Source organism: Paramacrobiotus metropolitanus, unplaced genomic scaffold, assembly GCF_019649055.1.
Source record: "Paramacrobiotus metropolitanus isolate TYO unplaced genomic scaffold, Prichtersi_v1.0 Parri_scaffold0000025, whole genome shotgun sequence".
In the NCBI taxonomy this organism is placed as follows: domain Eukaryota; kingdom Metazoa; phylum Tardigrada; class Eutardigrada; order Parachela; family Macrobiotidae; genus Paramacrobiotus; species Paramacrobiotus metropolitanus.
The window spans coordinates 1,137,857-1,150,236 of NW_026570245.1; the positions used below are offsets into that span (position 1 = coordinate 1,137,857).

General features: G+C 38.5%; 2 protein-coding genes across 2 annotated transcripts; both read left to right on the forward strand.

Moving 5' to 3' along the window:
- The first annotated feature begins 324 nt into the window (after positions 1-324).
- LOC129587519 (cytosolic 5'-nucleotidase 3-like) lies at positions 325-4,081 on the forward strand. The gene is made up of 9 exons (XM_055481312.1): positions 325-980; positions 1,343-1,517; positions 2,118-2,164; positions 2,239-2,414; positions 2,621-2,709; positions 2,831-2,904; positions 3,113-3,313; positions 3,445-3,501; positions 3,588-4,081. The coding sequence occupies exons 1-9, from the start codon at positions 501-503 to the stop codon at positions 3,705-3,707; spliced, it is 1,419 nt and encodes a 472-aa protein (XP_055337287.1). The 5' UTR covers positions 325-500; the 3' UTR covers positions 3,708-4,081.
- Positions 4,082-9,633: 5,552 nt separating this feature from the next.
- LOC129587531 (D-3-phosphoglycerate dehydrogenase-like) lies at positions 9,634-12,229 on the forward strand. Its single transcript, XM_055481325.1, has 3 exons — positions 9,634-10,101; positions 10,667-11,028; positions 11,603-12,229. Exons 1-3 carry the CDS (start codon positions 9,810-9,812, stop codon positions 11,906-11,908), a joined length of 960 nt encoding a protein of 319 aa, XP_055337300.1. The 5' UTR covers positions 9,634-9,809; the 3' UTR covers positions 11,909-12,229.
- Positions 12,230-12,380: the final 151 nt, after the last annotated feature.

The following is a 12,380-nucleotide window of genomic DNA, read 5'->3' on the forward strand; positions in this document are numbered from 1 at the left end:
GTAACAGGAAAGGCACAAATTAAACGGAGTACTAAAATCAGTTTTTTCCTGTTTCCGCAATATATATAATTCAGGTGGGATGATCTATGCTTCTACTTATTTTAGGTCAATGACGCCATCAATAATTTGCCATAATTCAGATTAATAAAAGGAACCCTTTTCCCGTACCGCACAGTTTCGGAATTTTTAGCCGTTAATTACGACTTACTTTTACCGCAAAAATGTATACGCATTTTGAGCTTGATTTTTGAAAGGGGCATACGTAACACGGCAACCATAATTATACAACAACAATTTTAACAGTACGTACTGTGATTTGCGAGATCATCATAAACTTCTTTTTATAGCCAAGCTGAGCCTAAGCACGACAAAATATCGTAATACGTCTTCATTAGAAAGTTTATTCAATATTTTGCCAGAATTTGTCGTAAACCAACAGGTACAAACAGAGTCAAATTTTCCTGTAACATTCTCTGAATGGCTTTCTTTGATCTAACTTGATGGAAAGTCAAGATGGTCATTTAAAGCGACTACATTCATTTATAAAACTCCGAGCTCCCACCGAAAAGCAACTGTTTGGAATCGCCATGGGTGTTGGAGCAGTGGCTGGTGCGTGTGTGTATTTACGTTATAATTATCCGTCTTCCAATCCTACAGACTGTACACTGTCCGAAAAAGACACCCCCGATGACTTAATACTGGATCACAAGAGCACTGAAAATTCAGAACTATCTACGCGTCTATATTCTGCTGATGTCAGCGGTAAACAACATCACATATTCGCACCATCACCCATATTACCATCTTCCGTCGGGGATCATGATACTGCACGGGACTTATTAGATAGTCATTTGCCGGTTAATCATGCCGACATTTATGCGCATACGATATTCCCCAGTATGCACAATAATCTCGCCACGGCGTCGGCAGTATGTATCGGGGAAAATGACGCAGCACTCGCGGCGAGTATACCACTCAAGGTATGCTGTAATGACCAGATAGTTTTTGGAACGGTGCTTAATATTATTATATATGTTTCTAAGTACACAATTAACTGACGACAAAAGTATTGTTATGTGCGCGCATTTAAAAGCGCTGGTGCCGGTTGTTGTTATACGCCTTTTGGCATTTTTGCCGCGTTTCCTTTACTTGAGCGGTATTTGCAGAGCAGCTTGATTGAGCTTAAAGTTTTCTATATTTTTTTGTTCGTTTCACTGGTTTGTTTTTCGGTTTTTGTGTATATGGTGTATACGATTTTTTTACCATTGGATAAACGTTTTTCACTATTCTCAAAATGGCGCTTGCCAGCCTTGCGCGACACTTATATCAAAACTTTTTTCAGTTGGAGCAGGTATTGTTTTCCTCTCCAAATATTGCCATCCGTGATGGTCAACACGTGCGGAAAGTTATTCACAATTTGATAAACGATGGAGATCATAGGCTGCAGATTATCACAGATTTCGACTATACTCTGACACGGTACGCGAAAAATGGTGATCCCTGTGATACGACATACCGTAAGTACGTGAACTTAAAAAATTCAAAATACAATACCATAAGACAGCAAAAAAATAGTACTTCTACAATCGCATCATAAGGTCCGTAGTCTCCGTACGAACTTTATGGACAAACAGCATGCACTATAAACCACGATAGATTTTAAGCTGCAGTAACGTAATCAACTTTTGAAATATTTATACGTGTACGCAAGCTGTAACATCGTACTCGTATAATATTATAAACTATATATATAGTATACATTTCAAAACTGTTATATGACCTCAAACCTATAGATAACCTCGACCTCTATGATTTATAGAGCAATGCAAATCAACTACGTTTCGGATAGTCCAGATAATGCAGTTTATATTTTACGCTGCTAAAAGTTTTTCCATTAGATTATTTCCGATAATTGTGCTCATGTTTCCAATATATTTTGTTATGCTCAAAGACCAGTTTATACTTTAGGTATGTGTACAAGGAGATTTGTATGTTATTATGGATTTTTTAATGTTATACCTGTACTTAAGGCACTGTAGCATACGTGCAACATACTGTACTGCTTATTTTTTACGAAGTCACCTATATTTCTGCTAAAAATACTTTTTCGTTTGTAGAAGTGGTAGAGCAATCGGAAACAATGCCTAAGGAATACAGAGAAATGGTAAACAATAAAGCTGTGAGCTATAGAGGGTAAAACGCGGTAATTTTTACAATGATACCGGATGTTACATTTAGACAGCCAAGCTCAGGAACAAATACCTCCCTATGCAGCAAAATCCGGACTTATCCCCGAAGGAACGAGAGGACGGCATGCACAACTGGTTGACGAAATCCCACGAGTTGATGAAGCAGTACAAAGTGCGAGTGAAAGATATTCCCAAATGCGTACAAAATTCCAGCGCCACTCTACGGTAAATGGAATGTTCTTACCGCTAGGTGTGGCACACGTATTCTTCCGGTTGCAAATTATACGTACAACAGATACGCGTCCTTATATATATTATCTTATGGTAACTTTTCTAACACAGGATTATAGCTGAAAATTTTACTGTGGCATAAACACATATAGTTTACACTTACAGAACTGGACGCTAAGAGAAAAATTCTTACTTTTTAGTGCCAAAGTACCTATATTTTTATCCAAGGTTGGCCTACGAAAAGTTCCGGTAACAATATTTTCGGCAGGTCTGTCAGCGGTTGTAAAAGGTGCGTATAAAATGTAATAGTACATACCGAGCTACAAGTGACCGATAAACAGCATACGCGATTACGTACCACAGTTTTTACAAAGGCTTTTTCATCACGGCTCATTTCGGTTTTGTTACAGAAATACTAGAGCATCAAGTCTGCTTGTCAGACAATATAACCGTAGTTGCGAACGAATTTTCGCACAACGACGAGGTACACAAAGTTAATTTCATAACAATTTGCAATAATACACGCACGGGTCATACCTAACTATTATGTATATTTTTATTTACAATTAGTAGCGCTCGCTATACTGCCTATACATATATTACAGATTTTGATTGTACGATCACTATACACTCTGATAAAATTTATCCTAATTTAACAGTGGTTATGGCGAGTTTAATTTGTTGGTTTTTAGGGTTACGTAACTGATTTTCGTGAACCATTAGTTCATGGGCTGAACAAAGCACTGATCGTTTCTTCGAGAGCAGAATATTTTGCCCAGTATAAAAGCCGGCACAACATCATTTTAATCGGAGATAGTCTTGCGGACGCGCAAATGGCCGCTACGCTGCCGCAGACTCAAAATTTGCTCAAGATCGGCTTCCTTGTACAAGATGTAAGCATAGTGTAAAAACGCTTTTCTGGTATTTTTTTGCTTCACGGAATAGTTATTGCAGGACCATTTTTTCATTACGTATACAGCAGGTTATTTCGCATCGTTTTGTAATTGCGTATATTCAATTTCAGTTTGATTTGGCCATCGACCTGTACAAGGAGGTTTTTGATATTGTTATCGTTGACCAGGTAATAATACTTTGATTCCTATTTTTGCAGCTGGAAATAATAAATTAAATGTATTAAATTACTGCATGCTTTTAAATAAATTGTAGGAGAGCTTCGCTGTTGTGCATGATATTGTGGAGTTCATTCTTACTGCCCAAAATCAGCTGTCGTCAACATGGGAATTAGAACGATTGGAGCGAGCAAAAAGCTATTCCAAGCTGTGGTAACTCATCCCTCAGCTCCCAAATTTGGGAAAAACCGTTGTTCTTGTGATCAAAACAGAATGTATTAAAGCTGCTGCAGTCGTTTTTGCCCTAGAAATGTGCGTTGAAAGCTGTTTCAGCTTTCGTGAAATTAATTTATGCAACAGAGATTCAGATTTTTATTTCTTATCTTATCGTGTATGCATCACTCTCGCGGCGCTTTGTTTATTCGTTACGTCAGAAATTTATTTTAACGCGCGCTTTATAACCTTATTTTTTTCGAGATCGTTATTTTAAATTATGTTGTCACAATGCAGATTTAACGGCGACATCATGTTACCGTAGCGTTTCAGCCTTGCTCACAGTCGTTGAATTACATATTAAATGAAATAAAAATACTTGGCAAAATTTTTATTTATGCAGCTTAATTACCGGGGAAGGCCTACGACTGAGAACAATACGTGCAGTTAATCACCTCTACAGTAAAAATTCGCATTAAAGGGCTACCAATTTCGTGAACTACAGTTGTCTAAGTTAGCTTATATAAGTATCAGTAGGATTGTACGAGCGCTACAAACTGTACGTATATATATTGTATAATACCAAAATGATGTCACGCGCTATAGTTTACAATCACAAAAGGTGTTTGTAATCAGTGTAAATGACCTTTACGATTGCTGAACAAAGTGACCAGCATGACGAAGACAGTTATTTATGCGACATGCATACAGATACTATACAGCTATTAAATTTGTAGTTTTTTTAAAGCTTTTTGTGTTTCATGATCTAGACTAGAGTAGGCGGTTTACAGGATCTAGACTAGAGTAGGCGGTTTACAGGATACTCCGAAGTTTATTTACCAAAAGGAAGGCCGGCTTTAAGGTTTTAGGTGCCGCATTTGTCTTGTTCAGAAACTCCTTGTAGTCGCTGCTCTACGGGTAGTTCTCTATGACATCAGTAACATGAACAGTGTATATAATATACAATATTCCTAACTAGGAGTACAATACTTATACCTAAATTCGTAGATGCAACTTAGGTAGATCATTAACAATATACAGTAGTTGTGCAGTAATTTCAGAAATTTATAACGCTTTCTGCCAGTTTCCAGTACATTCCTCGTCCTTACACATGCCGGTTTGGAGATGAATTTTTGCCATTCCGATCCGCAGTCTTGGAAATTCTATCGCTACTACAAATTTTACAATATTACTGTACCAAAACTGTAGCGAAAGCCAATCGGCGATAAAATTCCCATAAATTTTACCGTCGCGGTGTTTCTAGATGTTTTTAGGCTGGAACAGGTCAGATAGCGCAAGTGGATCGTCAGTTTTTATTACACAACACTGTTACTGCGATACACTCTTGCAAATATTTTTATTGTACTATTGTATATACAAGCCCAACCTCGGCCTCCGGCCTCGGTCGGGAAAATGTAGAAATGAATTTGGATTATTGGTTTATTATTATAATTGTTAATAATGATTATAGAATTATTAATTAGCAAACTTTACGGTAATATGATGAACTACTACCTCTCAGTCTAATCGGTGAAAATCCTTGCCCCTTTGTTTGACCGGCGAAAATCCTTACTCTTGTGTCTGACCGGCGAAAACTCCTACCCCTCTGTCTAACCGTCGAAAATCTCTGTCCCTTTGTCTAACCGGCGGAAATTCATACCCCTCTCTCTATCCGGCGAAAATCCTTACCCATGTCTCTGACCGGCGAAAACTCCTACCCCTCTGTCTAACCGGCGAAAATCCCTGTCCCTTTGTCTAACCGGCGGAAATTCCTACCCCTCTGTCTATCCGGCAAAAATCCTTACCCTTGTGTCTGACCGGCAAAAACCCCTACCTCTCTGTTTTACCGGGGAAAACCTCTACCCATCTGTCTAACCGGCGAAAATCCCTGCCCCTGTTCTTGACCGGCGAAAATCCCTACCCTCTGTCTAACCGGCGAAAATCCCTGCCCCCGTGCTTACCGTCGAAAACCCCTCCCCCTTTTTCTAGCCGGCGAAAATCCTTAACTCTGTTCAACCGGCCAAAATTGCTGCTGTGTCCGCATGCTACAATTTCCCTTGCCGAATTGATTTTATTTTACAAAACCACTACTCGTAGAATGCCGAAATTCCCGTTTGAAACATGAGTTATTGCTGCTCGGTCCGCGTGCTAAACTTTCTCTTGCCGAATTGACTTTATTTTAAAAAGCCATCAGAATGCCGAAATTTCCGTCTGAAACAATGAGTAAGTGCGTCCACTTGCTAAAATGTTTTTAATTTGACATGTATTTTGCATTTGGTGATCACGCGTGCTAACTGAGCAAACGGTTTTCGAGGCAATTATTATAAATACTGATTTTCATTATTATCAGTATTATTATTCATTATTATTATAGTTTGTTTATTTCTAATAGTAGATATATTATTCCTTATTAATTCTAAGTATTATTTTTTTGTTTTCAATACTGAGTACAGAGCTTTGTTTTGTATTAAAGGAAAAACATTTCTGCTAAAAGAATTAGTTAATAAAATTATCGATAGAACTATTATCTAGTTTACGCCTTTACGGAATCATATAAGCAACAACGGTATAACGAAAGTCCAGCCTGATGCCGCGAGCGAATGTCCGCATAATGAAATTTATTACATGTGCTGAAATGACTTCATGGAGAAATGGAAGAGCACCGAAACACCACTCTTTGATTAATCAGTAGAGTGCCAGCGCTTGCAATGTTTTGTTATTTTATTTTGATGGCTATTGCATATAAAACCACATATCAAATAACCTAAGCATTTTTGTGCAAAACTCTGTTTCCGGCTTCGCTTCGGTCTAATAGTGCTAGCAAAAAGCAGTGCACTTCCCTAGTAGTTTATACGTAATCCGTTGCCGTACAGTTATTTGCGCTATACTGGTTCCCTTTCCTCTTTCCGCCAAAGAAATCATACTGCATTATCGCTCTGCCAATTACGAAATTTCAACAAACAGGAGTATTAAATTTTACTGATTACTGATGTACCGCAGTTTTTATGTCCCAGTTTGCCACGCTGTGTCAGCAGTTTCCGTTCGAAAATATACGCATTTCCGCCAATCCACATTATCCACTAATAAATACTTTCTGATGAGCCAATCAGCGAAATTCGTTTTGGCCATGTTTCGTAATTCGAAGGAAAAGAAGATCGGAAAACTAAAGTTGTAGGGACAAACTACAGGATTTTAGCCGTTTTTTCAGCTATCGAACGAAATTCTGCGCCGGACAGTGTTGGAGGAAAAGGGAGAAAAAGAAACGGCGGAGTTAGGATTGTATATATAATAATAATAATATATATAATATGGTTATTACTATATACCCGCTTTTCGCGTTGTACGTTGAAGTACCAAAACTTTCTACCAAAATCTAAGACGCAGCAATGATGTTTCCGATTATGCGTAAGTTACCCGTTGCCTTAAAGTTAATCGCGTTATACTGTTGCCCTTTCCTCTTTCCGCCAAAGAAATGATAATGTACGAGTACTATCGCTCTGCCATTACAAAATTTCGACAAACAGGAGTATTAAATTTTACTGATTACTGATGTACCGTAGCTTTTATGTCTCAGTTTGCCACGCTGTGTCAGCAGTTTCCGTTCGAAATATGCGCCTTTCCGCCAATCCACTAAGAATTACTTTATGATAAGCCAATCAGCAAAATTCGTTTTGATCGTGTTTCGTAATTCGAAGGAAAAGAAGGTCGAAAAACTAAAGTTGTAGGGACAAACTACAGGATTTTAGCCGTTTTTTAAGCTATCGAACGAAATTCTGCGCCGGACAGTGTTGGAGGAAAAGGGAGAAAAAGAAACGGCGGAGTTAGGATTGTATATATAATAATAATAAATATATATCTTTATATATATTCATACAATCTTACCGACCAAAACGTATTTATGCGCCGTTTTTATAGACTCGTCAACGCGTGGTCAGTTTTAATCCAGCTTGGTCTTAAAAAATTCCATATTTTCCATAGGTGTGCCAATAGATTTTTGTTTTTTTTAATTAACCAGTGGTCAGAAGATGGTTCCACCAGGTCTTAAGTATAGGAAACGTAAAGAGCACTCGAAGAAGTATTCACTACTGCAGTCTGCACAGCAATACAAAGTAAGTACTCGTACTTAACATGATGACTGTAACCACGGAGACTATAGCGGATACATATTAATACTTTCTTTTAGTATAGATAATAATTGTTACGAGGTATGTGAGCAATAAATTAGTACCCAAACGTCCATAAAAGGTACATCGCCCAGTATGTCGCTTATACAGTATCTATACGTCACAACGTAAAAACATCAGAAGTCAGAACGTCAAAAAACAGAACGTCAGGTAATCCGAACGTGAAAAATCAAAAACGTCAGAAATTTAGAACGTCAGAATATCAGAACGTTAGAACGTCAGAATGTCAGAACGTGAAAAATTAAAAACGTCAGAACGTCAGAAATCCAAAATGTCAGAACGTTAGAACGTCAGAATGTCAGAACGTTAGAACGTCAGAATATCAGAACGTTAGAACGTCAGAAGGTCTGAAAGTCAGAACGTGAAAAATTAAAAGCGTCAGAACGTCAGAAATTCAGAATGTCAGAATATCAGAACGTTACAACGTCCGAATATTAGAACGTTAGAACGTCAGAAGGTCAGAACGTGAAAAATTAAAAACGTCAGAACGTCAGAAATTCAGAATGTCAGAACGTTAGAACGTCAGAATGTCAGAACGTTAGAACGTCAGAATATCAGAACGTTAGAACGTCAGAAGGTCAGAAAGTCAGAACGTGAAAAATTAAAAACGTCAGAACGTCAGAAATTCAGAATGTCAGAATATCAGAACGTTACAACGTCCGAATATTAGAACGTTAGAACGTCAGAAGGTCAGAAAGTCAGAACGTGAAAAATTAAAACGTCAGAACGTCAGAAATTCAGAATGTCAGAATATCAGAACGTTAGAACGTCAGAATATCAGAACGTTAGAACGTCAGAAGGTCAGAAAGTCAGAACGTGAAAAATTCAAAACGTCAGAACGTCAGAATGTCAGAATATCAGAACGTTACAACGTCCGAATATTAGAACGTTAGAACGTCAGAAGGTCAGAAAGTCAGAACGTGAAAAATTAAAAACGTCAGAACGTCAGAAATTCAGAATGTCAGAATATCAGAACGTCAGAACTTTAGAAAGTCAGAACGTTAGAACGTCAGAACGATAGAACGTCAGATTCGGTCAGAATATCAAAATGTCAGAATGTGAAAAATTTAAAACGTCAGAAATTCAGAACGTCAGAATATCCGAACGTTAGAACGTCAGAATATCAGAACGTTAGACCGTCAGAAGGTCAGGAAGTCGGAACGTGAAAAATTAAAAACGTCAGAACGTCGGAAATTCAGAACGTCAGAACTTTAAAACGTTAGAAGGTCAGAACGTAAGAACGTCCGAACGTAAAAAATTAAACCTTAGAACGTTATTACGTCTTATGAAATACGACTACAAAAGCGTATATACGATTTCAATCTTAGTCTTAAATAAATCACATTTTCCATACCTTCCCAATTATCCAAAATTTTTACAATTTCCTGTGTGCTTATGTCTTATTTGAAAATATTCATAATTTCCAGTACTTAAGTGCCGAGCGCGAATGCGCGAGGCTACCTTGTACAATTTATAATTACTGTAACAAAATAGACTAACTACAGATAATTTCATAACTATTGTGGGTGGTAAAATAAAAATCGTTATAATAATTATTTGATTTGTAAAATTTGTATATTTTTGTACGTTAGTATCGTTTTGTCGTGCGCACACATGAATGTTGAACCGATAGCCCTGGGGCAACCCATCGCACAACGTACTGTACAATCGGCCGACAGTACAATACATACTACATACAGTATGTGCCGATACATCTACCGATCACTCAACCTTGAACCGGACACGTGGATTCGACTTCGCTCTCCAAATCATTATCATTGTGGCCGACACTCCATCCAGTCACTTGTTGCAGAAAATAGCAGCTCAAATAAAACTAACCACCTACACGTTCATCATACTTTTGGATTTTCATTGATACCCTTCTGGAATTTTGACCAAATTTGCAGGATTTCGTAACGAAAATGCGTCAACTCATACAGAAAGTCCTGATTACGGATCCCATTGATGCGCAATTCGTGCAGGCATTAAAAACTCTGGGTCTGGATGTGGTGCAGAAGACTTTGACGGAGGAACAGCTGCTGAAAGAAATTCCCGATTATGAGATGTTGATTGTGCGATCCGGGACACAGGTTACTCGTAAGGTGATCAATGCCGGACAACGTCTGAAGCTCATTGGCCGTGCTGGAACAGGAGTCGATAATATTGATGTGCCAGCGGCGACGGAGCAGGGAATTCTGGTTATGAACACTCCAGGTACGGATTTTTTCTCATTGTGAGACCGGAAGAATGGCCGTCGTTAAATGCTTTTGATTTTCATTTCATGATGGTTAAAATTTAGTATTAAGTAAATTTCAAAATGTTAGTACATTTACTGCTTTAATTAGTGCAGTTACTGTACAAGTAGATATTTTCTGTTGCAAATCTGCTAATACGAGTACTGTACATGTGCAATGCAAGAAAAATGTAAAGCATATTGCAATGCACTGCTTTTGCATAACATAATATGGCATTATAGCAGTATTAAACTGGCGGTGAGCGAATTTAGTTTACGTACAGTAGCTGTTTTTTTAAAAATAAGTGCTGTAAACTGTAAACGCATGAAAATATAAAAACATGCGTAGTAACTTCGAAAAAACCATTTTTTATGTAATTTACAAGTTTTGTCAATGTAATATACTATAGATATTGCGCTCGTATTGCAGTATTGCGTCCTTACTGTAATTCTCAAGAAACAATACTCGTACTGTTCTAAGATTGCGAGATTGTTTTATTATTATTTTTGGTTACCGACTTACGGTATAATTTTTATTGTGGATAGGTTCAAATACCATTTCCGCATGTGAGCATACATGTGCACTGATTTTGGCCCTGTCTCGCCATATTCCTCCGGCCTATGCTTCGCTGAAGGAAGGTCGTTGGGACCGGAAGCTGTATATGGGACACGAAGTCATGGGCAAAACACTGGCCATTTTCGGACTGGGACGAATCGGACGCGAATTGGCAATACGGATGCGCGCTTTCGGTATGCGCTGTGTTGGTTTTGATCCATATATTCCGGCGGAAGCCGTGGCGGAATTTGGGATTGAATTTATGGAGCCGGAAAGAATTTGGCCTATAGCGGATTTTATCTCCATACACGTCCCATTGCTGGCCGAAACAGAGAATCTGATCAACTTAGAGGTACAGAATACAAACCTGTGTGGTTGCATTGATGCAAAGTATTTGCTGCGTCAGCCTGCGTACGCGAATACTTTTTTTCGAAAGGTTTCTTCTAACTTGTAATAACATGTAAACCAATTAAGTCGTATTAATGCGTATATATATATGTATAATAATAAGAATAATAATTCATTCATTCTGTACATGTAATTATGCCAATTAATGGGAAAATATTTGTTCTCCTGCTGTTTCGCCTAGCTATAGGTACTCTAATGTTTAAGCGCGCCAATACCACGAGTAAGCCAAGTGTACAGCTATCTTATGCGCTTGCACAATTGTTTTTGTTGCGGCAGTATCCAGAACTCGGATGAAAACAAAACTGCATCAGTTGTTCCGATATGCATTGTGCTTTGGGATGCTAATCTAATGGGCTCCGAAGTTTTGGCTTACGTGCATTGCATAAGAAGTGTACTACTGTACAAGTTGACCTTTGTAATTTAGTGGGTGTTATCAAGTTTGGGACATCCTACATTATCACAGAAGAGAAAAAAGTACAGCTGTGTGACATTTATTGATTGTTTTGCTTGTTTCTTAGGTGTTGCATCGGTGCAAGAAGGGCGTAAAAATCATCAACGTTGCCCGGGGTGGAATCGTCAGTGAAGCTGATTTGTTGACTGGTCTCAACGATGGCCAGGTCGGTGGTGCCGCACTGGATGTGTTCAGCAGTGAGCCGCCCAGCCCGTCAGTACTGACTCTCATTAAGCATCCGCGCGTCCTGGCTACTCCGCATCTTGGTGCCAGTACCGTGGAAGCGCAGGAGCGCGTCGCCGAAGATTTAGCTCAACAAATTACTATCTTGTTGGAAACAGGACGAGCTCCAGGATTGGTTAACCGTGTTTGATTGACATACGAAAAACGGAATCAGTTTTCATCGCTTGATTTGTTCGCTGAAATTATGCCAACGAAAATGACCTTTTTTGCTTGTTTTTTTATTTGTTTGCGTTGGACGTTTTGTTCCGTTTATATGCGCTTTGTTTTTATCCATAACCATTTCTCTTTTCAAAACCGCCGAGTTAATTGTGAGCAAGGTGTGCTCAATTTTATGGTGTTGTTGTCGTGATTTGTCTCAGAATGCCTGTATTTTCGTTTCGTAATTTTTTTTATTTGCTCGTACTCTGTATTACAGCTCATCATGAGTCATGTGGATGAACACTTTGCACTTCTTCCCAAGTACCACTTTGTTAACTTCGTGTTAGGTACGTGTGCGCGGCCGTACGCCAGGCAAATTTTCCACTGGCCGTGATATAATCGCCAGGGACAGATGAGATCGAGGTATCAACTTCCCAGATCTTTACTGCTATAAATGAGCATGC